The sequence below is a fragment of the Hyperolius riggenbachi genome, chromosome 4 (genome assembly GCF_040937935.1).
Source record: "Hyperolius riggenbachi isolate aHypRig1 chromosome 4, aHypRig1.pri, whole genome shotgun sequence".
In the NCBI taxonomy this organism is placed as follows: Eukaryota; Metazoa; Chordata; class Amphibia; order Anura; family Hyperoliidae; genus Hyperolius; species Hyperolius riggenbachi.
Window position 1 is genome coordinate 188,541,690 of NC_090649.1, and position 12,614 is coordinate 188,554,303.

General features: G+C 42.8%; 1 protein-coding gene across 2 annotated transcripts in view; it reads left to right on the plus strand.

Moving 5' to 3' along the window:
- RFC4 (replication factor C subunit 4) overlaps positions 1-12,614 on the plus strand; it is a 67,511-nt gene that overhangs the window by 29,822 nt on the left and 25,075 nt on the right. For both annotated transcript variants that reach the window (XM_068279311.1, XM_068279312.1), the window contains exons 4-5: positions 7,570-7,649; positions 9,100-9,219. In XM_068279311.1, the coding sequence (XP_068135412.1) occupies positions 7,570-7,649; positions 9,100-9,219 (200 nt within the window). The remainder of the gene's footprint in view (positions 1-7,569; positions 7,650-9,099; positions 9,220-12,614) is intronic.

The following is a 12,614-nucleotide window of genomic DNA, read 5'->3' on the forward strand; positions in this document are numbered from 1 at the left end:
ATTTGTGTGCTATGCACTATACATACACATGTCTATTAGAGCTGAACGATTTTCGGTTTTTAAACCGAAATCGTAATCAGCAGTAAGACTATCTTGAGATCGTCAACCTGGGCGGTTTTCCATGCTGCGGCTGATAACTTCTCAGCTCCCTCTCACAGCCCGCTCCATCAGAAAATCCGCGTCGCTGCAATGCCACGCTCAAGCAGCTGGGAGGAGAGCGGCGCTCCTGGTCATGTGGTACGCTGATCACGTGATGCCGCCAAGGATCCTCAGCAGCTCTCTCTCTCTCTCTGTGCGTGCGCAAGGCGCTGGGAGGAGAGAGCCGTCCGCAAGAAAAAATGTGCAGAGCGCCAACCTCCCCTTCACTCCCGAGCTGCTAATCACCCTGGGGGCCAAGGGAGTCACATGCTTGTCCAGGGTTGCAGAGTCCTGTGCTAAAGAAGGGTGTCATGTGGGGGTGGGGGGAATCATGCTGGGGGACAGGTGTGTCATGTGCTGAGGGAAAAGTGTGTTGTGCTGTGGAACAGGTGTGTCACATGGTGTGGGGGGGGGGAAGAGTCATGTAGGGGGACTGGTGTGTCATGAGTTGGGGGGGGGAGAGGTGTGCTGGGGGACAAGTGTGTCATGTGCTGGGGGAAATCATGCTGGGGTACAGGTGTGTCATGTGCTGGGGGAAAAGTGCGTTGTGCTGGGGGACAGCACAGCAATGCGGCGAGACGGATCGGCACTTTCTTGAGTAGGGGGCCGGGCCGCAAGAGAAGGTACCAGCGGCGGTGAGGAGGAGACTATCCTATCTAACTATCTATTTAGTACTGCAGCACCTATACTGACTAACATGATGCACTTAAGCTGTCTTACCTATACTGGGGCACCTAAAGCTGGCTAAACTTTACTGACGGGGGAGCAGGAAAAAATGGCGCACAGCTCCACTAGAACATAATGGCGCCGTCAATTTAATGTAAAACGCTAATTAGCTTTTTGAAATTGTAACATTGTTATAGCGCAGCGGTATAGTTCTGAACTGTGGTCATATTTTGTGCATAAAGTGCAGGTTCGAATCTAGTCAATGATCCTTTTTTCATTTATTGATACATGCGCTGCTATCTGAGAGTTAATAAAAGAGTAGTTTGAGAAAATACTTTTTACAAAGTCAAAGTTTTGTGTTTTTAATATCCCAGCTGCATAACATATGCAAAGGACGTGGTAAGGCAGAATAAAGATGAGCGCTTGCAGCCAGTAACTCCTACTTAACCTTGCATACGATATTCAGCTGGGATATCAAAAACGCAAAACGTTTACTTCATAAAAAAGTATATTTCAACTAATCTTTTACCAATGCACAAATAGCCAGCGGTATCTCGATCACTGGAAAAAAAAAAAAAAAAAAAAAAAGTAACGTGCACAGATTTGAACCTGCAAAACTTTCTTCTAAGTCCAGTGCTTTACCACTAAGCTATTGTTCCTTCTTGGAAACCTGGCTTAAAGAGACACTGAAGTGAAAAAAGATATTATGATTTGTATGTGTAGTACAGCTAAGAAATAAAACATTAAGATCAGATATATCAGTCTAATTGTTTCCAGTACAGGAAGAGTTAAGAAACTCTAGTTGTTATCTCTATGCAAAAAAGCCATTCATCTCTACGACTTTCAAAGTCGTGGAGAGGGCTGTTATCTGACTTTTATTATCTCAACTGTAAGTGAACTAATTACTTTTTCTCTGCCAGAGGAGAGGTCATTAGTTCAGACTGCTCTGAAAGAATCATTTTAAATGCTGAGTGTTGTGTAATCTGCACATATTAGAGAATGATGTAATGTTAGAAAAAACACTGTACACCTGAAAATAAAAATATGAGGATATTTTCTTTGCTGCTAATCTTCTAGTAATTATTCATAGTACACAACCAATTCACTATATCATGTATTTTTTTTCGCTTCAGTGTCTCTTTAACATTGCTTACACATCCTTTTAGAACACTATGCTGAACAGCACCATCTACTGGTTATAAATTTCACTGCAAATACCACAGGCTGCCTGAGTCTTATTAAAACGGAAAATTACGTTTTAAAGTCTAAAACGCTAAATATCGTTTTAAGAGCGTTCCGAACCGTGCGCCATTTTTTCCAGGCGCCGCTTTTGACTGTATGCACCTATACTGGGGCCACTCATACTCGGCATCGACGTACTGATCCATTGTGTATCAAAAATCGTGGATCAAATCGAAATTGCAATTTCTGAAAGAAATCGTGCAATTCAATATTAACCTAAAATCGTTCAGGCCTAATGTCTATCTCATCATGTCACATGTCACCTCTGGTATCCTTTAATGCTTTAGCAAGTGAGGGCAGACAGTATCTTAGCTAGATCAAAATGCACAGTGCTCAATATGCAGGGATTTGCATGCAATAATCACGCAACCGCTTGTGCGGGAAGCCTGTCTCACCAGTTAATGCAGGTACAGTACTTATAGTGTACTCCTCTTTACACATTGCTGTGCAGCTTGGATGATTCTGTAGTGTTGCAGCCCTGCACAAGGAAGTCACGGATTATGGGCAATTCCACTCCGTCATCAGCTTACATAGGCTGGTTCTTTTGGGGTAACCCACACAGGCCCAAAGTAGTTTGCAGATAGCGAGCAGGCTGCAGGTGGCTCATGGGTCTCCGACTGACTGACACATGTGCCTGCCCACTTTCCACTATAGTCGGATTCAGAGTACCGAAAAGGACAAAACAAGTTTACTATAACAAAGTTCTATAATATCCAAGCTTACTATACCATGCATTACTACCATATATTTATAATGGTGCTTGGCTGGGACCTGCATATTTAAGTTTACTATAACAAGATTATACTGAATACTAATTTTATATCCCGCTATTTTAAAATTATACTTTTGTTCAATTCTTCAGTTTGAATTACATGTCATGCAGTTTTATTTTGGATCTTTCAGTGTGGAGAGGAGGAGATGCACAAGGCATGATAGTACTATCCCCCTGAAAATACAGTAGTGTACTCCTTCTATTTCAGATTTGCTGATATTTGATACAGTACAGAGATTTACGGTGAGGTTTAGACTACTGGCAGCTGCTCAATGCATGACTTGTAAATGCAATATGACCAGCAATTTAACTTGTATCAGCAAACTCTGTGGTACACTCTATCATTCACTTCTGTACTTCTTAAAGTGAAGGTCTAAACTAAAAAAAAAAAAAAAACAAACTCCACTTACCTGGGGCTTCCTCCAGCCCCTGGCAGCCATCCTGTGCCCTCGCCGCAGCTACGGTGGCTCCCGGTCTTCCCCACTGCAGAAGCCGACCTCGCCAGGTCGGGTTCCGGGTTGGTTTCTTCTGCGCTCCACCGTGCGGGTCATGTGGTCCGGCCGACATCCTCAGGATTATACTGCGACTGTTGACATCGGCCGGACCACATGACCCGTGCCGTGGAGCGCACAAGAAGCCGGCCCGTAAGCTGACCTGGCGAGGTCAGCTTCTGCAGCGAAGGACACCGGGAGCCACCGGAGCTGCGGCGAGGGCACAGGATGGCTGCCAGGGGCTGGAGGAAGCCCCAGGTAAGTGGAGTTTGTGTGTTTGTTTGGTTTTTTTAGGTTGGATGTTTCCTTTAACCAATTTGTCCTCCTTGACGTAGAACCACGTCAAGGAGGACATGTGCGCTCCCGCGGCCGATCGCACGCACGCTCCCGGCTGAGTATCGTTAGCCCAGGAATCAATGAATCGGGCCATGGTGCCCGATCACTGATTCCTCTCCCCCGCAGAAAAAGCGACAGCTTCTTTTGGAAGCTTTGCTTTTTCTGTCTCCTATGTCCCTCTAGGCCAGGGGTCCCCAAACGTTTTGGGTTGAGGGCCGGGTCAACATACTTCAGATTAAAATGATTAAGAAGCCAGACAGTACAGCAGTGTCACCTGATGTGGAATTTGATTTGCTTTCTGACTTCCATGTGGATGGGTGGTGCCAGCACTGCTATTGTATATGTGGATTACCAATATTTAAAGATGTAGCTGACCGCATCTATAAGTAATACGTTTTGTGTGTGGGGAGCCGGTAAAAAAGCCTCAGGGAGCCACATTCGGCCCGGGCCTTAGTTTGAAGTCCACTGCTCTAAGCGTACATGTTACGCTTAGTGCCGTCATGTAAACAAACTCAAGGTTGCCATCTTGTGGCCAAAAAGTAAAACTACATCTAAATGTAAAAAAATAAATAAAAATACACATATCTTTACCCAAAACAAATACTATTTACATCCCACCCTCCCAAAAATACCCACATAAAATGCTTAATAAAAAAAAAAAAATTACAATAAAAAAATAAATAAAACACATAAATATTTACTTAAGGGTCTAAACTTTTTAAATATCTATGTAAAGATGAAATATTTCTTTTTTTTTTTTTTTTTTTTTTTTTTTTTAATAAGCTAGCAAATAGTGGTGGATGCAAAACGGAGAAAATGCTCTTATTTCCAAATTAAAATATTGTCGCCATACATTGTGATAGGGACATAATTTAAACCGTGAAATACCCGGGACTATTAGGCTAATACAATACGTGGGTTTTAATTATGGAGGCATGTATTATTTTAAAACTATAATGGCCGAAAACTGAGAAATGAATTTTTTCAGGTTTTTTTCGTATTCTTACTGTTAAAATGCATATACAGTAAGGTAGCTTTTAGCAAAATGTACCACCCAAAGAAAGCCTAATTGGTGGCGGAAAAAACAAGATATAGATCAGTTCATTGTGATAAGTAGTGATAAAGTCATAGGCTAATGAATGGGAGGTGACATTGCTCGGATGCATAAAGTGAAAACGACCGAGGGCTTAAGTGGTTAAAGGACATCTGTAATGAGAGGGATATGGAGGCTGCCTTATTTATTTCCCTTTAAGCAATACAAGTTGTCTGGCTATCCTGCTGATCCGCTGCCTCTAAGGGCTCGTTTCCACTCGAGCGAATCTGCATGCGTTTCCCGCATGCAGATTCGCTCAACCAATACAAGTTGATGGCGCTGTTTCCACGTGTCAGGAATTCTGTGCGGCTCGCTATGCAGAAAAAATCTGCACAGCAGAGCCGTCAGAATTCGCACGCCGCACACCTGCACGCGAATCGTCGGTAATGTAACTAAATAGGAAAAACGCAAGCTCTTTAGTCTTGCGGTTTTCCCGGCGTTTCCGCGTGCGATTTCGTGTAAAAACCTATGTCAATGCTTGCCGGCATTGACATGGTTAAAATCGTGTCGTTAAAACCGCGGGCGATTCCGTGTGAAAATCCGTATGGAAACGTCAACGAATCCGCAACCGCATGCGGATTCGTTGACACGGTTTCCGCAAGCAAATCGCGCCGCTCAAGTGGAAACGTACGCTAATACTTTTAGCCACAGACCGTGAACAAGCATGCAGCAGATCAGGTGTTTGTGACAATATTGTCAGTACTGACCAGATTAGCTTCATGCATGTTTCTGGTATTCACATTACTGCAGCCGAATAGACCAGCAGGGCTGCCAGACAACTGGCATTGTTTAAAAGGAAATAAATATGGCAGCCTCCATATCCCTCTCATTACAGATGTCCTTTAACCACTTAAGCCCTCGGTCGTTTTAAGTATTAAGTACAGTGTTAGATGAAAATTGTTTGTTCTATTATATTAATATCCTATTAATATAGAGACAAAAAATTAGTTACATTTATTGTGGGAGTAATGATGTTTGCAATATTGGTTAAAATGGTTGTACTAATTATGAGACTATTATTGGATCTACAATGCATACCTATGAAAGGGCCGCCGGGAGATTTGGGCGCAGGATAAAGCTGATATATGGCTTACCCTGCTCCTGCACAAGTCCCAGCAGCGCTTATTACGATTCCCCCTCCAGGCCGCCATGGATGGTGGAAAAAGATGAGCACCACTATAGCCGTAATTCCGATTACAGCCTATGGTGGTGCCAGCTGTGCCCAAATCTCCTGCGCTCAATCTACAATGTTTTTATAAAATTGTGAGCTCTAGGTATAATTTTTATGCAGAGGTTCCCTGCAAGCTGAACACATTTTGTATGGTTTTCCCAAGCCTAAGAAAGGCTGCTCTAGTAGCTATTGTAAACTATCCAAAAATAACTAAACTGCCATAGAAATGGACAGCTCTGCTGGTTAAAATGGCATAGTCCGTTTGAATACTGCCATAAGTCACTGACAATAAGTGAACTTGCTCTCCCACAAGACAGCACTACAAATAAATGTCTACCATGTACCATCTGTTGTGATTTGTGCAACTGGCGCTGGCCGATTTCATCAAATCTTCTAGAAATCTATGCTGCAAACCATGCCCAAACAATTTTTTTTTTCTCAAAATCAATCAAATCGGGTCACTTGCAGGCGGAAGATATTGTTAATGATTTATATAGTGCCCGCATGTTATTGGCAGCAGTTGATCTTGATTCACGCACAGTATAGGCAGCGGAGTGTAACACTCACCTGTCCGCCAGCACACTTCCTGTGTCTTCTCTCCACTGCCAGGTGCACCTTTCTGTCTCCTCCCTGGGCACCTTTGTTACGTGACAGACAGTAATGTCCAAACACTAGTGGCTTCTAGTGTTCGTGTAAGGTACATGCCACGGTGCCTCTAGTGTTTGGTCTCTAGCGTTTGCCACGTGACACAGGTGCCCCAGGAGATAAGAGGCTGGGAGTTCAGCGGTGGAGAAAAGACACAAGAAGTGCGCTGGCGACAAGTATGTATGCTCCGCTGCCTACATGCTGCACAGCCCCAGGGAAGAATAGGCATAGTTGGACAAGACCTGTGGTGTCCGAAAGGCAGATTGCAGCTCCAATAATATTCAATAGATTTCCTGCTTGAAATCCTTTGAAAATCTGTGTACAATTTGTGCAGGAATTTGATCAGATAGATCCCTCTCTTATCAGATTATGATCTAAAGGGAGTTCTGTCTGTTGGCCACATCAACCAGTGTATGGCCGGCCCCAGATCTGGATGGGTTAATTAGTCATCTTTAAGTTAGACTGTGCTTGGATTGAGCAGGGCCGGGACACTGCAAATAATGTACTGCAGCAGCCCAGTCGTTTGGTCTGAATACCAATATATTCTGTAAACTGGGAACAGATGCTTTGAAAACCTTGGCTGTTCCTGGGTGTTAAAGGGACACTATTGCTGCACAAGGTAGATGCAATCCTGATGAACCTCCATATTGTTTGTCTGGTGTGGGTTACAGCTCACTTTCATTGAACATTGCTGGGTTCTGAATCTATCCAGCTTAGCATTGTTGTGGCAAGGGCCGGTTCACACTTGCTTGTTTCAAAATGTATCTGTGCAATAAGTTTTTAAAGCAAGCAGACATATGGACGGTAAAACTTGTTGCATGCGGATGCAGAACAGGCAATACGCACCCGCCTTGCAGATTCGCTTACCGTTTCCGTTCTGCATCAGCTCAAGTGTGGACCAGCCCTAACGCATAATAAATATTTCTGTAATGGAGTACTCATTTCTGTTGTAGAGTGTTTTGCAAGCTGTAGCTAATTTGATGTGTTTGCTTACACTGGACTCATTTTTTGACAGCTCCCTAATCTCTTATTCTATGGGCCTCCTGGAACTGGAAAAACATCCACAATTTTGGCAGCAGCCAGGGAACTGTATGGGTATGTAACAATAGAAAACAAATCACAAATCTCAACTACTTGCTGAATCTCTGCTGATCCTGCAACATTCTGCACTGCATTGTTTGCTTTTTTATTTTGGACATCTGACGGCTACAGTCCTGTATAAGCAGGAAGGTTTGAATACGCTACTGGTACTACGGTGTTGTATGTTACGTACGAACGGACATGAACATTTCTTTAGCTGCTAAAGTCTGTTAAGTGTATACATCTGCTGCACAGGATGAATTTCTGATTTATACAGCTCTTCCCCAGTATGGCATGCGGTGGCCAAAGCATAACTGCTGCCAGGTCTATGTTGCGAAGATTTATATTAGGCATCTGAAATGGAAAAGTCTGCGTTGTTTTGTATTACCAGTTGAATCTCTGCCATTACGTAGTATAATGTTGGCAAAGACTAAGGCCTAATTGATTTCATGTAGTTGTTTCCTCTGATTTTCAGCTTAACCGCCATGGTTCTTAATTGCTTTTGGAGGTTGGGTTCTGTAGAACAGAATGCAGTTGCTGGAGGTATTTCAAGATGAGGGATTAGAGGCCCCAAATAGGGACAGTAGAGGCTACACTTGATAGACTAATCCCTGTCTTGGCCTCAGAACTTTAGTACCTGAGCACTTGGCTTTTAAACAGTTAAATACCCTGTCTGACAGCAGCTTGCATCATGTAAAATAAGTTATGAGGATATTAGAATGGGATTCCCCTTGGGGGTCTTCCTGTAATGTGAAGTGTCCAGTGTATTCTGTATGAGGGCTCTTGTTAATGATTTATATAGTGCCAGCATATTATTGAAAGGTTGGAAAGCTGTAACTGATCGATGTAATTTATGTATAGCTAGGTGGAAGCAGTGAAAATATAGTAACCAGCTAAATAGCCTAGCCATCATGAGTTTTCTTCAGAAAGGTTTTATACTACATTTGAATACAGCTAAAGATGGAAAGTGTGGAGCTTATTCTGGAAGTAAGCTCCTGAGGTGTGAGGAATGTAGAAAATCCTGGCTTTGGTAGTGGGAAGAGTTGATTAGTAGTAGTGTTGGAATTCGGCATAGCGACACTCGCATACCACTGTTCAGCACCGAACATGCGGACAGAGTCAGGAGTTGTTTACTGACTTGTCTGACACGCTGCGCTTCATGTTATTCCAGTGTCTTCCTTCTGACGGTTTGGAAGGAGGAAGCATTGGAATCAGGTGAAACAAACGTAACATGACTTTTTTTCCCCCTGCCTTCCACGTTTATGAACCATGTAATTTTCGGATGTTTTAATCAACATGTACAGTATTCGGATCACATTTTGATCTTCCTTCATTTACTGAAAATTTGAAGTGCTCTTTATGTGGATTTCTTAGAATATTGAACAGCTGCATTATCATAGATATGCAGTTTTTTGCTTTACTTTGTGGCTTATTTTTATTCTTTATGGTTTGACTTTGTTTCCAGGCCTGAACTGTTTCGTCAGCGGGTGCTTGAGCTAAATGCTTCTGATGAAAGAGGAATACAAGTGGTTCGGGAGAAAGTGAAGAACTTCTCCCAGCTCACCGTTGGCGGCAGCCGTTCTGAGTAAGCAGCAGATTTCTTCATTCTTCTTGTGTTGTGCTCTGCTCTCACTTACTTTTTAGGGGGTTCCCTTTGTTAGTATTCAACTCTGAGACCTGTTATAGATCATCCTGGAGTGAAGACTGTAACCCAGAAAAGGATTTTTATTTTTTTTACTTTTAACCCCGTTGTGGATAATAAGAAAAAGGCGGCCCATATACATCAAGTATAGATTTGTGTATGTGTGCATCCGGAAAGTATTCACCGCGCATCACTTTTTCCACATTTTGTTGTTACAGCCTTATTCCAAAATTGATTAAATTCATTTTTTTTTCTGCAGAATTCTACGCACAACACCTTGTAATGACTACCTGAAATAAGTTTACTTGAGGTTGTGGCAAATGTATTGGCAATAAAAAAAAAAAAAATCACATGTACGTAAATATTCACAGCCTTTGCTCAATACTTTGTCGATGCACCTTTGGCAGCAATTACTGCCTCAAGTCTTATTGAATATGATGCTACAAGCTTGGCACACCTGTCCGTGGCCAGTTTTACTCCCATTCCTCTGCATCGCAAGCTCCATCAGGTTGGATGGGAAGTGTCAGTGCAAAGCCATTTTACGATATCTCCAGAGACGTTCAAATGGATAGGTCTAGGCTCTGGCTCGGCCACTCAAGAACATCCAGAGTTGTCCTTAAGCCACTCCTTCAATATCTTGACTGCGTGCTTAGGGTCGTTGTCCCGCTGAAAGATAAGCCATCGCCCCAGTCTGAGTTCAAGACTCTGGACCAGGTTTTCATCCAGGATGTCTCTACATCGCTGCAGGCATCTTTCCCGTTATCCTGACTAGTCTCCCAGTTCCTGCCGCTAAAAAAATCTCCCAACAGCAACATGCATCACTGTAGGGATGGTATTAGTCTGGTGATGAGCGGTGCCTGGTTTCCTCCAAATATGAAGCTTGGCATTCACACCAAAGAGTTAAAAAATGTATCATCAGACCAGAGAATGTTTTTCAGGTCTGAGAGTCCTTCAGATGCCTTTTGGCAAACTCCAGACAGTTGTTGTTTTTTTTTTTACTAAGAAGTGACTTCCATATGGCCACTCTACCATACAGGCCTGATTGGTGGATTGCTGCAGAGATAGTTGTCCTTCTGGAAGCTTCTCCTCTCTCCACAGAGGAGCTCTGACAGAGTTACCATCAGGTTCTAAGATGGCTGGCCAGCTCTAGGAAGAGTCCTAGTGGTTTTGAATTTGTTCCACTTACAGATGATGGAGTCCACTGTGCTCATTGGGACCTTCAAAGCAGCAGAAATGTTTCTGTAACCACCCCCAAATTTGTGCCTCGAGACAAATCTGTCTCGGTCTACAGACAATTCCTTTGACTTCATGCTTGGTTTGTGCTCTGACATGAATTGTCAACTGTGGGACCTTACAGTATATAGACAGGTGTGTGCCTTTCCAAATCCTGTCCAATCAACTTAATTTACCACAGGTGGACTTCAGTTAAAGGAGTTATCTGCAGTGCCAGGAGCGAGCTGTGGCGAACGGCTGCGGGGAGAGCTGCGGCGAGGAACATGCTGGGAGCTTGGGGCTGGAGGAAGCCCCCAGTAAGTAGCATTTATTTTATTCAATTTCCCTGATAACTCCTTTAAAAAGAAACTCCGACCAAGAATTGAACTTTATCCCAATCGGTAGCTGATACCCCCTTTTACATGAGAAATCTATTCCTTTTCACAAACAGACCATCAGGGGGCTCTGTATGACTAATATTGTGGTGAAACCCCTCCCATAAGAAGCTCTGAGGACCGAGGTACTTCTGGCAGTTTCCTGTCTGTGAACTTTATTGCATTGTGGGAAATAGCTGTTTACAGCTGTTTCCAACTGCCAAAACAGCAAGCAGCTGCTACATCACTTGCCAGCAGTAAAAATGTCACCATATGATAAATGTCAGAATATAAATCAGGGATTTAAAGAGACACTGAAGCGAAAAAAAATATGATATAATGAATTGGTTGTGTACTATGAATAATTACTAGAAGATTAGCAGCAAAGAAAATATTCTCATATTTTTATTTTCAGGTATATAGTGTTTTTTCTAACATTGCATCATTCTCTAATATGTGCAGATTACACAACACTCAGCATTCAAAATGATTCTTTCAGAGCAGTCTGTGAACTAATGACCTCTCCTCTGGCAGAGGAAAAGTAAAAAAATTAAAGGGACTCCGAGCGCATCTAAAAAATAAAAATTGTACTCACCCGGGGCTTTTTCCAGCCCAGTGCTGGTCGGGAGGTCCCACGACGGCGTCCTGGCTCCTCTCCTACCTCCCGACCAGCACTGGGCTGGAAAAAGCCCCGGGTGAGTACAACTAACAGTTGAGATAATAAAAGTCAGAAAACAGCCCTCTCCACAACTTTGAAAGTCGTAGAGATTAATGGCTTTTTTGCATAGAGATAACAACTGGAGTTTAACTCTTCCTGTACTGGAAACAATGAGACTGATGTATCTGATCTTAATGTTTTATTTCTTAGCTGTACTACACATACAAATCATATCATAATTTTTTTTTTCGCTTCAGTGTCTCTTTAAAATATTTTACAATGGGCAAACACTGACTAAATTTATACATAATTATTGTAAAAATGAAGCACTTTTTTTATTACATTATTTTCACTGGAGTTCCTCTTTAAGCTGCAGAAACATCTCAAGGATGACCAGAGAAAAACAGGATGCCCCTGAGCTCAATTTTGGGCTTCATGACAGAGGCTGTGAATACTTGTGTACGAGCTTTCTCTTTCCCCTCCATGTTTTTATTATGGGGTGCTGTGTATAGAATTCTGAAAAAAAATGAATTGAATTCATTTTGGAATAAGGCTGTAGAGTAACACAATGTGGAAAAAGTGATGCAATGTGAATACGTCCTTGGATACGCTGTTTATAATGTATATTATTTAGGAGTGTCTGTAAAATGGTCTGCGAGGCCCCTTTTACACTTATCGAGGCATATCAAGTAGTGGTACTCACCCTGGCCTCAGCTCCTTGTGGTGTACATTAAAGTCAGTGAGACACACTGCGATGCCACTGAGGTGCTCCAGGCACTGCAGAAGGAACTCACAAGCTGCAGTGCAATACCCTGAGACCTCCCCGGTAATCACGGAAGCGCAGTGGAAGTCGCGTGGTATTTTTTTTTTTTTTACTTTGGTTGCACCATACCTGGGACACGCAGTGTGACTTTTCCAGCTGAAGTGCAATTGTTCCAAATTGCACCGCAACCGCAGCAATGTAAAAGGAGCCTCACTGTCTTTCTGCCTGTGCACACATCTCTCATTGAGAGCTGTAAGCAGGCAAACCATTATACAGTCTGTATTTGCTGTAGTAGTAGTAGTTTACTACTGACACTGTTCTTCCCTCCCCC